General features: G+C 42.0%; 1 protein-coding gene across 1 annotated transcript in view; it reads right to left on the bottom strand.

Moving 5' to 3' along the window:
- The window catches only part of TBC1D15 (TBC1 domain family member 15), a 119,539-nt gene that overhangs the window by 34,618 nt on the left and 69,348 nt on the right, over positions 1 to 15,573 (bottom strand). The window contains exons 10-11 of the mRNA XM_083182552.1: positions 11,087 to 11,181; positions 1,360 to 1,476 (exon numbers count right to left, since the gene is read on the bottom strand). Of these exons, the coding sequence (XP_083038678.1) occupies positions 1,360 to 1,476; positions 11,087 to 11,181 (212 nt within the window). The remainder of the gene's footprint in view (positions 1 to 1,359; positions 1,477 to 11,086; positions 11,182 to 15,573) is intronic.

Here is a 15,573-nt window from a genome sequence, read left to right as displayed (position 1 = left end):
CAGTACTGACTAAAGGGGGGCACGCATCTGCACTGAATCGGCATTGAATGTGGCTGAGCATTGTGCGATTCAGACTAACTTTCTATTCGATTTTGACCATAGAGTCAAATTGATAGCCAGAATTGCACCGTGTGTCCTTAATTCTGTACTAACGAATGGGTGTCAGAACTCCTCTGCTGGGGCCAAGAAGCCTGTATGGTGAGATGAAAACTCTAAAACAAAATTAAGGTTACACCTCCCACCCCCACAATTTAAAGGACCACTGCCCAGCGCTGCAACCTCCCAGTCTCCAAATGACCACAGTCTGTTAATAAGGTTGCGGCTTAGGGGGCACTGCATACGATGATGCAGAACTGATCTGGCACTTGTGCAGTCCACTCACCTTCATAGCTATACGCAAACAATCGCCCTATGTGTATATGGTTACCTATTTGTACCATATAAGTTAGGGCTTAAAAATACCTATCAACAGTTAACAATCTTTAAAGGTAGACATATTAAAACAGATTATATATTAATTACTGTTTCCAATTAGCTTTGAATCTCTATTTACAAGAACTTGTGTATAGTGTAAAATTTACAACCTTGCTGTTACATGTTAGGGGTTATTCAATGTGCCACCACTATCCCCGAAGGGGGAAATAGCGGCAGCTCCATATTCAGTGCGGTCTTTAGCGAAAGCATTGAAATGGTATCACGGCAGAACGGGCCAGAATCTAGAAGCTGTCGGGCCCGCCCTGCCGATATTGGCCATGGTGTGTCGCAATCCCGTTCGCAGATAGACAATCCATTGCTGTTTTCGCGGCCACGCCCCCTTTTGCGCAGACCGACAGGTGGGATATATTTAAAAATAAAACAAGAGACTGACATTGTTTGTGCAGTCAATGTAAATAGGTCTTTCTTATTCTGCTGTGTAGAAAACTAGTCTCAATTTCCAAAGAATGTTAGGCGGGATTCATATCTTATTTACAGACAAAGTGGTTTCCCTTTTGATCACTTATCTGTCTATTATTATACAGGACTATAAACAAAGTCACTCTCCTTTTCCCAGAGTCATATCTAGTTACAAAGGAGTAGCACATTTCTTGTTGGATTATGATGGAATATAGATGCTGAATTAAAGACTGCCCCAGCTTTGTCTAATACTGTGATGTGAGGTGAACATGCTTGTCTTACATCTGCAAAATAATATTACAAGATACAAAACAACTATACACAGAAGCACAACACAGAGATATGGAATGGGATCTGTACTTTGATATTTATAGTCATGTAGCAAATCTCAATGGTAAACAGAAAATTGTACTATATAAATAAAAGTAAAGACATTTCCCCAAAGTAATATGAACATCAACTTACCAAGATCAAAATCATACATACAATATGTCATCAAAATGTCATGAAGTAAAATCAATGCTGGATTATCTTGGCCTTCATAAAACTTGTTTGTTCGGTCTGTACGATTCACATCTTTTTCTAGCATGATGGATAAAGAAAAAGGACAATAAATATTTGAGAGAAAAGCTGCTAACTTAGAACAAACCCCTATCTACCAAATACAGAAAACTGGCATACTTAGATCTAGGAGCTTAGGATGACAGCTCTTCTAGATGAATGCATTACAGTACACGTCAGATCATTCAAAAGGGCACTGCAGCTTTAAGTAGATTTGTACAACTATATAAAATACAGATCAAATGCTCCAGTAATATGAGGTAGCATAACTGGCAAAGTTAAATTTGGATAGTAATACATGCTTATATAAATGTGGGCAAATGCAAATACAATGAACATAATAGAAAAAAAGGGTTAGAGTGACATTTTGTCACTCATATCATTTTCTAGTGACATTAGAAAATGACAGTCTTGTATATCTATAACTGAGAATAAGGATCTACGGGTGTAAGCAAGAACAAACATTTCTAAAAATACAGCAAAACATTACCCATAACATCAGTGTTGTGAGGCAACAATGCTAACAATTACACCATCCATCCTGCCTAAAACCACACTGTGGCGATTCCCTTGCAATTTGATCCTGATGCGATCAGGATTGCATTGGGTATCGAATTGCATGGCAAGCAAAACACATTCGATTTTGACTATATCTGTACTATATAGTCTTGCCTGCAAAGTCTATTTTTCTGTTCGATTTCCACTAAATGGGAGCGTGCATCGGGATCTAATCGGCATCGAATGTGGCTGAAACCCATTAGATTTCTATTCGATTTTGTCTATATAGTCAAAATCAAATAGAAATCAGAATTGCACCGTGTGTACACAACAAAAGCCTTGGAGGAATGAGTGGGATATGGTAAGCATGAGAGTGGGTCAGGGATGTTATAAGGATTGAGATTACGGAGGAGGAGTAACTGGACTACCTAGGCTAGGAGGAGTCTTTGTAATTTAAAGGTAATGGGGTAAGGTCATTGCAGAACTGGGAGAGTGGAAAGGTGAATATGGAGAAGTGGGCCTGGATAAACAGCGTAATTGTGGCAGTGAAGTTGATTAAAGTGGTTATAGATGGCGCGAGAAAGGTCACACAGGAGAAGGATATGAAATTAAACACTGGATATAAATGTTTGGTGTTGTTATTCAGAGATGAAAGTGAATGCCCTGGGAGGGAGACTGAATATTGATTGTTGTTGGAGTCATTTTAAGACAGGAGGGAGTTTGTGTGCAGACTCCAATTGGGCTCCCTCCTCTCCGGGGGGTGCAGTAGATTCTGGCATCTTGCCAGAGTCTACTACGCATTTGCGGGTCTCTGGGAACATGGCACGTGTGCCTCGTTCCGGAGGACACCTCTATTGCGAATGCACAAATTACTGGAAAGTAATGTCTTCCTGGCACACACAGAATCAATGGTATTTTTGTTTACGATGGGGAAATCATGTGTGTCCACCAGAGACCACTGCACTGCAGAAATCAATTAAATACAAGGATGGCGGAAGATATCTCTCATTCTGGTTTCAATAAACTTAGGAGACCCCATATTCTGGTGACCACCTGACAAAATCTGCTTGCACTACAAAAATACTAATAGACCTGGCAGATGGTGAGGGACTTTAAGATGTCCATTTTCGACCATCCTGGCAACTACACACTCAGGTGCATGCAAGTGTGAAAGTGGTGATTCCCCTCTTATGCAGTATTTTCTATTTGCAATTTATTTTCTGCTGATCAGCAGATTACAAAACTCAATGCTACAGAAAGCGAACAGACCAGAGGTGGGGGGAGGCTAATACTAGATCTCACACATTGTGGCATCAATGAACACAATCAACAATTCTTTTGATGCAGTAGGTCATCTATTTTTCTGAATGGTATGCTTTATTTATTCCTGCATTTTTGTGTGTGATATTCAGTAATGTATTAAAAAGAAAATGTATAATTTTTTTCATGCAACTTTTATTGTAAAGACCTGCGGGTACTTGTGTAGGTACTTGTGTATTATCATGGCGCCCACGATTTCCATCGCAGGGCATTGTACGATTTCACCCGATTTCTAATTGTACAGTCACCCAGATGCCTTATTACCATGTTAAATGCCCCCCCAGACCCGATTTTTAATTGTATACCTACCCTCATGGGTCATGACTATGTGAAATGCCCCCCCCCCCCATTGTTAACGCCAACCTGAAGCGTGGCGAGGGCAGCGAGCCCGCGAGGGGCGGCGGTATGCGTCCTCCGACCTCTTCATACCCCCACTAACCACGTCGGCGTGGAGTTGATTTTATAAAGTGTGGCGAGCGCAGCGAGCCACCGAGCCCGAAGCATGGCAAGCGCAGCGAGCCCAGCGAAAGGACGCGTATACCTGGGAAGTAATGCGCGTGCGCTCGCCATGCTTCGGGCTCGGTGGCTCGCTGTGCTTGCCACACTTTATAAAATGAACTCCACGCTAACGTGGATAGTGGGGGTATGAAAAGGTCGGAGGACGCATACCGCCGCCCCTCCTGGGTTTGCTGCGCTCGCCACGCTTCAGGTTGGCGGTCATAGTAGGGTGGCGTTAACAATGGGGGGGGCATTTCACATATTTATTACCCATCAGGTTGGGTATACAATTAAAAATCAGGTGTGGGGGTGACATTTAACATGGGACTCAATGGGAAATCGCGTCGCATCGCATCGCATTGTAAAGGCATGGGATGTGACGTGATTTTAAAATTACAAAGGTTGTAAATTGGGATTGATACCAAAATGGTACCGACCAATTTACGTTCCTGGTGCTCCAATAATGGGAAGAAAATAAATTGATGGGTGTTAAATGATCAACACCAATTAAATATCTACCCAGCTGCTGCACGTGCTGGATGAGCTAGCCCAGCTCATGAAGGTGAACAAGATATGGGGGGGGGTTTCAACACAATTGCGCTGCTGGGTATAATGTAATATAAAGAAAACTCTGAGTTTAGTTTGGGTCCGACCAGAAAGAAATGACACTGGACACGCTTATAAATTTGTATTATTTTATAAATGTAAAAAAGATAAGCACATATACATACACAATAACACTAAAACATGAATGTATAAAAACATATAGGGTTAAATCCCGAATAGTAAGGAGTGTCTCCAAGGTTTAATGTGAAAATCCCAATAATGGGAGTAACTCAGTTCAGATCCTGAATAGATTGTTAGTAATCAGGTAAATCGAAGTATCCTGCAGTGAGGTGTTAATAATGCCTATTGTAACCATTCGAACTGCCTTCCACCTAGTGCATGTTTGTCTACATGCTAAATTGGCATTATTAACACCTCACTGCAGGATACTTCGATTTACCTGATTACTAACAATCTATTCAGGATCTGAACTGAGTTACTCCCATTATTGGGATTTTCACATTAAACCTTGGAGACACTCCTTACTATTCGAGATTTAACCTTATATGTTTTTATACATTCATGTTTTAGTGTTATTGTGTATGTTTATGTGCTTATCTTTTTTACATTTATAAAATAATACAAATTTATAAGCGTGTCCAGTGTCATTTCTTTCTGGTCGGACCCAAACTAAACTCAGAGTTTTCTTTATATTACATTATACCCAGCAGCGCAATTGTGTTGAAACCCCCCCATATCGTGATTTTAAAATTGTATACTCAGCCCGGGAAAAGGCTGAAATCGGGTCCATCGCATACCTTAATTAGTGGTATGCGATGCGATGCGATGGGTGCCGTGATAATACACAAGCAGGGCTGTGGAGTAAATTTAGAGTACCTGGAGTCGGAGTCGGCAAACAATGCACCGACTCCAAAAATTATAATTAATGACTTCTCTACTGTAAGAATAAAGACCAATGCATGCAGTGCCTCATGTAACCGCAAAACGAACACGTTAAGTGACCGTGAAAAAGCATGCTTTTCTTGTGCTTCACTATATGGCACGCAACGCACAATTGGGAGCACCAATACTTATAAATGTATTCTCCCTTGTAGTTTACAACTTATTTCCAACGTTCAATAAGGTTTTCAATACCTCGTTGGTAGAAATCACCTGGTGTAGACTCGAAAAATTCATTCAACCAAGCTCTCCCACCATACACACATCTTTTTACGCGGATGAAGATCTTGTTTTATGCGCGGGGTCGTTTGTTTACCTTGGCTAAGCCATTCCTTACACTGGTTCATATTGATGTACAGGCACCATTTTTCGTCGCCAGTAACGATTCGGTAAAGAAATCGTTCCTTGTGTCCATGCATTGAACGGTGACGAGCAAGCAAACCAGCGGAGATTGTGGCTCGTTGATTTTTGTTGTCGTCACAAAGCATGCGGAACTCATGCACCACACTTCTGAACCTTTCCTATTGTTTTTGTTCCCAAAACAACCAAATAATGTGGTTTTTATCTTTGAACTGGTCAAGTTCCTGTTCCTGATGTTTATGCCTACTGCTACTATCCAGCCATTTAATTAATTAATAAAAAAATTAATAAAACTTTGTTTTCATTGTGTTTGTCCTTTGCTTAAACTGTTCAATACAGTAGACTGTTGGCTTCCCAGCCTCTAGTTTCTGTAGTAATAATATGTATGTTGCCTTTCTTTCCTTCAAGGAATGTATCAAATACATTCGTATATTAATACAGAGGAGTCGAAATCGACGTCAGAAGTACGAGGAGTCGGGGTCGGAACATTTATCTACCGACTCCACAGCCCTGTACACAAGTACCGACCTGCGTGAAGAATCTATTTTTTTTTGCTTTGGAAAGATCAATTAATGGCAAAAGTATGGTCAATGAGTAGAATTTATTTGGCAAACAACTGTTGACGCAGAAAACGCTTTCCAGCGGATTCTATATGCCCTGACTCTGCTCCCAAAGGCTGACAAAGCAGACGACACAGATGCAGACACAACTGCGTCAAATTCAGCTGCAGTTTACGTGAATGCAAAAACTGAAGAATTTCTTGTTATTTCATATTATTGTACTTTGTTAAGTGGTTATTCACTAAAATCTAGTTATCAGTTATCACATGCCGTCATTACGGTCTCAGATGTATGATATGGCAGGTGTGAATTTTTTCCCGGAAACACCCCCACTATCCCCGCCAGCCAGAAGCGTGGCGAGCGCAGCAAAGGGACGTGGAATACATGTAAAGTAATTCACATCCGCTCGCCACGCTTCGGACTTGGTGGCTCACTGCGCTCGCAACACTTTATAAAATCAACTCCACGCTGACGTGGATACTGAACAGGTCAGAGGGAGGGGGCTTGCTGCGCTTGCCATGCTTCGGGCTGGCGTGGATAGTGGGGGTTTGAAAAGGACACATTTACCAGTATGTAACATGGAGCACTGGCAAAATACCTCCTTTATTGTGCATAAGACGCATACCCCCTTTGTGCACAAGACGCACATGCTACTGAACCCCCTAACCCTGAAGCGTACACCGGCAAGGTTGCCATACCCTAACCCAATAATTACTGAGACACAGGATCTGAGATGCAGTTGGAGTGCCATCTGTGTGAGAGGCGCTCACTAGGCTTGCCATGGACGCCGGGGACAGAGCCATGCTGCCGCGGAGTCACTACGCTAGGCAGTGTTGGGCTACGCTGGCAGCGTAGCAGCCTACGCTGAAAACGTAACATAGCCGGGCGCCATGCTATTACACAAGTACCGACTGTATTTGCCTCATGAGAAGAAATAAGCACACATTCTATTTTCATTATATTCACCGTCTCCTGGAACACAAGGTGACTACTGCCTAACTATTTATTTTGCTGTTGAACTGTAACCAGCCCAAAAAGTGGCAAAATAAGATCAGCAGCAAGGGGAAAAAAATAGGGAAAAGAAACCCCTTTTAAGGATTAAAAATATAACTACATTTGTCATATTAAAGATATCATGACAGAAAATCTAGTCACATGTTTTTGTAAATAGTTTTAGAATCAAATACTCTTTTAGGTATCTTAGTTAATGGATACTCAGAGGTAAATGTACTAAAAAATGAAAACAAGTGATGTTGCGAATAGCATCAATGAGATTCTGTCTACCATTTTCTAGGATGCAATAGAGCAGTGGTTCTCATACTGTGGGTCCTGACCTTCTCAGCATGGGGTCACGACTCCATGTTGCTGACCATCAGGCTGATGACTTGTCTAAACTCATTCAGTGATTCAAGGAGTCTGAAAAATCTGTTAAATAGTCTGTTATTTTAGACTCTTCACATTATTTTGTGCCTCCACAAAAGTCTGACTACACATGTGATGTGCATGTGATGTGCAGTAACTTGCTGGGGTCCTGTAATTATTTGTTTTGCGTGATGGGGTCCCAGAGCAAAATACTTTGAGGACCCCTGCAATAGAGAAATGATAGACATGGGCAACATCATCGCTTTTCATTTTTAGAAGCTTTAGCAAATCACTTAACATTTAAAAAATAAGTATGTTTACATAGTAAAACAATTCTGGAAAAACATAAAAAAGCACAGTATAAGCTTCCATAAAACACACAAGGAATGCATCTACATAGATAGCAATTAATTAGGTCTAATATTTAAGAAATTATTCTGTTTAAATTTGCACCTCTTTACCTCACCAGTGCTCCTGCCCTGTTCTTCCCTTCCTCTACATCTTCAGCCTCCTCGACAATTTCGACACCTACTTCAGAACTGATTATTTCAGTTCTACCAGCTATACCCCTATTTATACTGTATTTTTCAACACACCCTGTACGTTACCTTGTAATTTGTTTTTTGTTTGCTATGTACGGCGCTGCGGACACTATGTGGCGCCTTATAAATAAACTAACTACTACTACTACTACATGCATCAGTCGATCCTATTAGCGGCAGATGATTCGTGAGTGTGAATCATCACGACACCGGATGCACTTTACGGCAGACGGATTCACCCAAAAGCAATTTTGCAAGCAATTTTTGGCGAGTTCGGGCCTGGGAAGGGTGCAAAATAAGGTGCCATTGCCAGTGTTTAAACACTGGCAATGGCACCTGATTTCGCACCCTTCCCAGTGTTTAAACAGCACCTGAACGACACATAGCACCCTTCGCATAGAATAGTAACAACCCCAATGTGCTTGTTTCCCAGTGCAAATATTCCCATGCTGTAAAGTCAGTCCTACATTACTACAATGTGCATATTATGTTAGCAGATATATTCACACCAAATACAGTTATTGTATTGATGGCATGAAGGAACAAGGTAGACTGGAATGGTACTGCAGACACGCCAGTCAATGACCATCTCTTATATATTTAGCTACATGTGTCAATCATGTGTGTCTATAACGCTAGGTGGAGTCAGAGTGACAGATAGATTGTGCTGATAGGCTATAAGCCCTGATCTGTCACTCTATGACTCAACGGAGTTTGAAGGGGCGTGGCCTAGCTGTTCATGGAGTAGGAGTCTACAGACTCCTGCCTATTATACTACAAACCCATTGTGGCATCAAATTAATATCCCCCTGCCTGGCTGAAGACTTCTTGAGTGCCCCGATCACTGTGTGGGCTCCCTTTGACCTGCCTCCTGGTCCCAAACCTCCTGCTCCTGGCCTGGGTCTCCTTCATTTGTCCGACGGCCATATTGGAGGGGATTGCCCAGCGCTGCTGCTTCCACACTCCCAAGCGCACGGATTTCCACTCAGCCGCGTGGATATCGGCTGGTTGCCCGCCTGCCCCCTGACTCCCACCCGGTGCTAATGTACCTCTGTTTGGCCCCTGCTCCCAGCCTGGGTCTCAGATGTGCGTCCGACGGCCATATTGGAGCAGGCATCCTGGCCCTGCTGCCTCTACCCTGCTGCCTTGCGGCATGCGGCTGCAGGTCACACCAGGCAGGTGGAAAAGCTATCAGGGCCAGAGAGCGGTCAATCAAGCTCAGTTCTCTCCCCCACCGCATGTCAAAATCTGGGTATGCCGCCAGACAGCAGGGTAGAGGCAGCAGTGCCAGGATGCCTGCTCCAATATGGTCGCCAGATGCACGTCGGAGACCCAGGAGCAGGGGCCAGAACAGAGGTACCTCAGCAACAGGGAGGAGTGATCGTCGGGGTTAGTTGGCGGGCAGCCACCCGTTATCCACTCAGCAGCTGTGAAGTGGAAGTCCGTGTGTGTGGGGGAACGGAGGCAGCAGTGCTGGCCAATCCCCTTTAATATGGCCACCAGACACACAATGGAAACAGGCAGGGGCACACAGGGAGTCTTCAGTCACCCTGGGGTACAGCCTCCCTCACCCACCACACACCGTCCCTCACCTGTGCCAACCCCGCACCTGCAACACCCTAATGCACCCACGCCATTTACCCGCACCTGGACCTCCTCAACCCATAAACCCACACACAGCCGCGGCAACACCACACCCGCCCATCCCCCACTCACAGTACCCATGCATCCATCCCTCCTCAACCTCACAACCACATACGCTCCAACACCCACAGCACCCATGCGACTGCTCCTCACTCAAATGGTGCACCCCCAACACCACTACAACCCGCATCTGCAAATCCACCCACAGTATCCCCACACTCGCCACTTCCCCACCCACACCACCCCCAAGCACCTTCCCCCACCCATGGCACCCTTGCACCCCCATCCTCACCCACTGCACCTTCACCTTCGACACCCACCTCTCCACCACCCCCGCATTGACCTGCATAAACACCGCACCCTCCCCTCTCCATCCCGCAGTATATCCCCCCCCTACATAAATTAGTTCACAGGTTAAGGGGCGGAGCGCCTTACGATGGTGTGAAGTGCGCCCGTAGGGCGCGATGAATCACCTAGTGATTATATAAATAACTATATATCCATAAATCATTTGGTTGCTAGGGAAAACTAGGGATTATGAATCATTGTTGAAAATACTGTAATTGGATGAAACACTAATGGGCATTACGGTGTGCGTCTGAGTCCCCTTGCGGGGCTCGCTTCGCTCGCCCACGCTGCAGGCTCGGTGGCTCGCCACGATATCTAAAATCAACTCCATGCCATGCTGGTGCCGTGAAACTACACAAGTACCGAAAAAACATAGGTGGCCAGTGCTGCTCCGTGTGGGGCAGGACGGAGGGAGGCGGGGGGTACATCAGCTTCACATGTGGCCTGACGTGGGAGGATGCGCACAGGTGACCAGGGGGGCGCGGCGAACGGCGGGCGAGACAGGCAGGGGAGCAGGGCTCTTCAGCAGCCAGCTGGACAAAGCAATTCAGCGGGGCAGCGTGGACAAGTGAGTATGACAGGAGGGGAGGCTGGGGGGGGGGGGCAGCAGCGGGGCGTACCGCCGGGCTGAAAGTGGTTAATCTTTCAGCCCGGCAGCGTACACACACAGCGATGATGGATGACAAACCATCCATCATCGCTGGATCTGCTGGTAAAAACCAGCAGATGAAAGACCTTCCTAGAGATGATGCGGGAGCGAGCATCATCGCTAGTCGGGGGTCGCTGGCCCATACACACTAATCGATTTTCATCTAAAAAAAAATAATCGGTCAAGATTTTCAGGTGAAAATTGTCAAGTGTGTATGAGACCTAATTCTAACAACGCGAAATCAGAGCCAGTATGGTTTGGCTATACAAAGAACAACCACATCAATATTGGATATTTTACTGACAATATCTATTTGATTACCCAAATTTGTCAATAGGAAATACCTATTAAACTTCTGTAATCTCTCAGTCTTGAATTACGGTTTTCTTGCTCTTCGCTAACAGATTTCCACTGCAGTTTCATCCGGAAATATTCATCTCTAGAATAGATAACACCAAATACAATGATTATATTGCACAAATTCCTTGGCTACCATTTCAAACAATAACACTTCCAAAATATGGATATTTAGGTTAAAAAAAAAAAAAACATTCCACACTTACAAAGTGCTTTCCATGACGTTACTAAAATAAAACAATGAACAAAGCTAAAAAATGACACCTAAATTACCACGTGGAAGTGAGGCCTAATAAAAACGTCAAGTGAAACTGATTATTTCCCATCTTTGTGTCTTTGTATTTCCCAGCTTGATGTCAGGGGAAAAAAGGTTAATTGAATTAAGGATTAAACTGGTGGTTTTATTCTACTTCAAACGACTTTCTCCCTTTCCCTATCTGATCACCCTGTCCAATGCTGAATAAAACTGTTTAATGTAATGAGGTAGAAAATGTCTGCCTACCTGCAATATAACGAATATACACATTTAGTATGTGAACACAATGCCTGAATAGGCCTTTTCATTCCTTGAAATAATTGATAAACCAGAAGTTAGGTAGGGAAGGACAATGAGAATTGTTATCTAAATGAGCTGTATAAAGAGCAGGGTTCATTATTAACCTGTGCACACAAGTTTTATTCCATCCAATTAAAGTAATGCATATATTAGGCAGCGTGTGACAAATGACAGAGTTGTCTGTTAGTTGCAATATGAAAAATGAAGATTCAGCCAAACCTGTTTTTCTGCTTTTAAAAATGTCAAGAGTGAAAAATTTGTAACGCACCTAATGTTTTCTATAATAATAATAATAATAATAAAAATAATAATTAAAAAAAAAAACACAACCATTCAATTAAATCAGTGGGAGAATGGGTGCAGGTGTTTCTTTGGCATACTAGCAAAACACTAGGAAACAAAATGTCCATCTTATGTAATTAGTGAGCCAGAAGTAGTGCTCAAGACACTGACAATAACATCTCATAATATTTCAACAAATTACAAAAACTATTTAAAGCTTGTAATCATATGAACAAAATCAAAGCTGGTGACAGGTTCCAAAATTCACCAATTACTTTTCAGATTTGCTGGAACTAGCACAATGCAACAAGAGTTAGAACTCTTCCCTATTGAGACCAACAAATAGCTACACTGTACTATTTTACCTTGCGATGTGTGCTCCTGTGTACATCATATTGCAAGTTAGAAAAAGTATGGATTAACCATAAATCTGCTATGTAGTACTGCTTGTAGCATAAATAAAATTTAAATTGAGAATGTTTTAATATTCAAGTACATTTCATAATTACAGAATAGCTCAATGTAGTTTCTAGTAACTAAGAAAGCTCACAACGGGATACATGCAGATGACTAACCATAAACCCCCCCCCCCTAACCCTAATTCCCCCACTAGTGCCTTAAATTAACCCCCTTTATCCCGGCTGTGTGCGAACGCTGCCCGCATTCTTACCATTTGGAATACGGGCAATCGGAATCCAGGTGCCGGTATTCTAATTGATGTTGTGACTCTGGCGCCGGTTGCCTGGCAAAGTCTGGATGCCAGCATCGATATAATGAACACCGGCATCCTAACTGCTAACCTCATCCCTTCACAACTATAATAAGATAAGGGGGTAGCAGCATTCAGAAATAAAAATAAAATAAAAAACTATCAATAAATATAATCACGGGTTTTTCTGCAGTCAACAAAACATAATTAAAAATTCCAATTCATTCACAATTCCTTAGTACTGACTGAGTGCTGTCTGTCAGACGAACAGCATTTATTACTTAGTTTTCTGAGCTATATAAGGAACTGTAAATAAATAATCAAACACATGGCCAGTGTAAAAACCAACAGCCACTTTTTGTTTACAATGAATTATATTATGTCTTAAATGTGGTTAGTCTAAAAGACAGCGCTTCATTGTATATTTTCTTGTTCTGCAGCCAATTTAGAAGAACTTACTACTGTATATCTAAAAAGAAAGCAACACATTCAGAAAGATGGCATTTTGCAAACCAGAATATTACAGGGGGTATCCAGAATCAGAATCACTTTATTGGCCATGTATACTCTCGTATACTAGGAATTTTGGTACTTGTTTCCTAGCACGGCGCCCACGATTTTCATCTTATGCCATCGTTTCAATCACATCGCAGCCACGGAGTATAAGTATACCACTCTTTATCTGCATTTGTCTGACTAACAAAGCTTGCTATTTGCTATAGCACACATGCATGGCTGAATGACTAACTAAAGTTGAGTTGTGAACAAGGATATTGTATGTGATTTGCACAGTGTTTTGAATATATACCAAGCACGGATTGGAATTGCTCCTTGTGCTAAAAACAGTCAAATAATATTGCATTGACAAGAGACTGTCATTAACCCTTGTTGTCTAAAGGGAAATCAAATGATTAACCCTATGCATGCCTAACCAAGCTGAGTGCTTTAATCATAATTTTATTTTTATTTTTTGCTTTGCTCACATCAAAGTGTTTGCTATATGGTTATTGTTGTCTAATTGTTGTTTTAACCCCTTAAGGACGCGGCCTATTTGGGCCCAAAGGACGCAGCCCTATTTTTCAAATCAGACATGTGTCAATTTATGTGGGAATAACTTTCTAATGCTTTTACTTATCCAACTGATTTTGAGATTGTTTTCTCGTGACACATTGTACTTTAAGTTAGTGGCAAATTTTGGTCGATACAGTCTGTGTTTTTTTGTGAAAAATACCAAAATTTGGAAAAAAAACTGAAAATTTTGCAATTTGCAAAATGTTAAATTTTCTGCTTGTGAGACAAATAATCATACCACTCAAAATAGTTAATAACTAACAAAGACCATATGTCTACTTTATGTTGCCATCATTATTTCAGCCTCCTTTTAATTTTTATGGACACTAGGAGGCTTAAAATATAAATAGCAAATTCTCAAATTTTCAAGAAAATTTCAAACACTGATTTTTTTTAGGGACCAGTTCAGTTCTGATGTGACTTTGAGGGACTTGTATGTGAGACACCCCCATAAATGATGCCATTTCAAAAACTGCACCCCTCACAGTATTCAAAACAGCATTTTGGAAGTTTGTTAACCCTTTAGGTGTTTCACAGGAATTAAAACAAAGTGTAGGTGAAATTTCAAAATTTCATTTTTTTAGCAGATTTTCAATTTTAATACATTTTTCTAAGGAACACAGTAGATTTTACTAGAGAAATGTGACTAAAAATTGATTCCCCCAATTCTTTTGTTTTCATAAATATCCTATATGTGGCCCTAGTGTGCACGTTGACCAAACCACAGGCTTCATAATAGAAGGAGCACCTACTTGATTTTGGAGCCTCCTTTTTATGAGATTATTTTTATGCACCATGTAGGTTTCTAGGCACCATAAGATGCTAAAAGTTAGGAACCTCCCCCACAAGTGACCCCATTTTGCAAACTACACCCCTCAGGGAATTTATCTAGGGGTATAGTGTACATTTCAAACCCCCAGGGGTTTCACCAATTTTGGTACAACTGGGCTGTGAAAATGCAAAATTACATTTTTTTACACAAAAATGAAGTTCTGGCTCAAAATTTTTCATTTTCACAAGGAATGAAGGAGACAAAGCACCCCAAAATCTGTGCCGCAATTTCTCCCGAGTACGGCAATGCCTCACATGTGACCAAAAAATACCATTTGGGTGCATGGCAGGACTCAGAAGGGAAGGAGTGATATTTGGATTTTGCAGCACAGATTCTGGTGGAATGAATGGTGGGTGCTATGTCGCATTAGCAAGACCGCCGAAGCACCAATACAGTGGAACCCCCCCACAAGTGACCCCATTTTGCAAACTACACCCCTCAGGGAATTCATCTATGGGTATAGTGAGTACTTTGACCCCACTGGTGTTTTGTCAAATTGTTAGGTATCGATACGTGAAAATGAAAAATGTCATTTTTTCCATTCATTTGTAGATTCACCCCATAATTTTATACTTCCACAAAGGGCAATAGTAGAAAAAGCACCCCAAAATTTGTTACACAATTTCTCCTGAGTATGGCAATACCCCATATATGGTTGTAAAACGCTATTTGGGCAGACAGCAGGCTTCAGAAGGGAAGGTGCACCATTTGGCGTTTTTGGCGCAGATTTTGCTGGAATGGTTTTCATGCGCCATGTTGCATTTGCAGAACCCCTGTTGTATCAGAGCAGTCAAAAACCCCAACAAATGATACCATTTTGTAAACTACACCCCTCAAGGAACTCATCTATGGGTATAGTGAGTACTTTGACCCCACTGGTGTTTTGTCAAATTGTTAGGCATCGATACGTGAAAATGAAAAATGTCATTTTTTCCATTAATTTGTAGATTCACCCCATAATTTTATACTTCCACAAAGGGCAATAGTAGAAAAAGCACCCCAAAATTTGTTACACAATTTCTCC

The sequence above is a fragment of the Crinia signifera genome, chromosome 4 (assembly GCF_055691185.1).
Source record: "Crinia signifera chromosome 4, ASM5569118v1, whole genome shotgun sequence".
NCBI classification, from domain to species: domain Eukaryota; kingdom Metazoa; phylum Chordata; class Amphibia; order Anura; family Myobatrachidae; genus Crinia; species Crinia signifera.
This window is presented reverse-complemented; position numbering and strand designations above follow the sequence as displayed.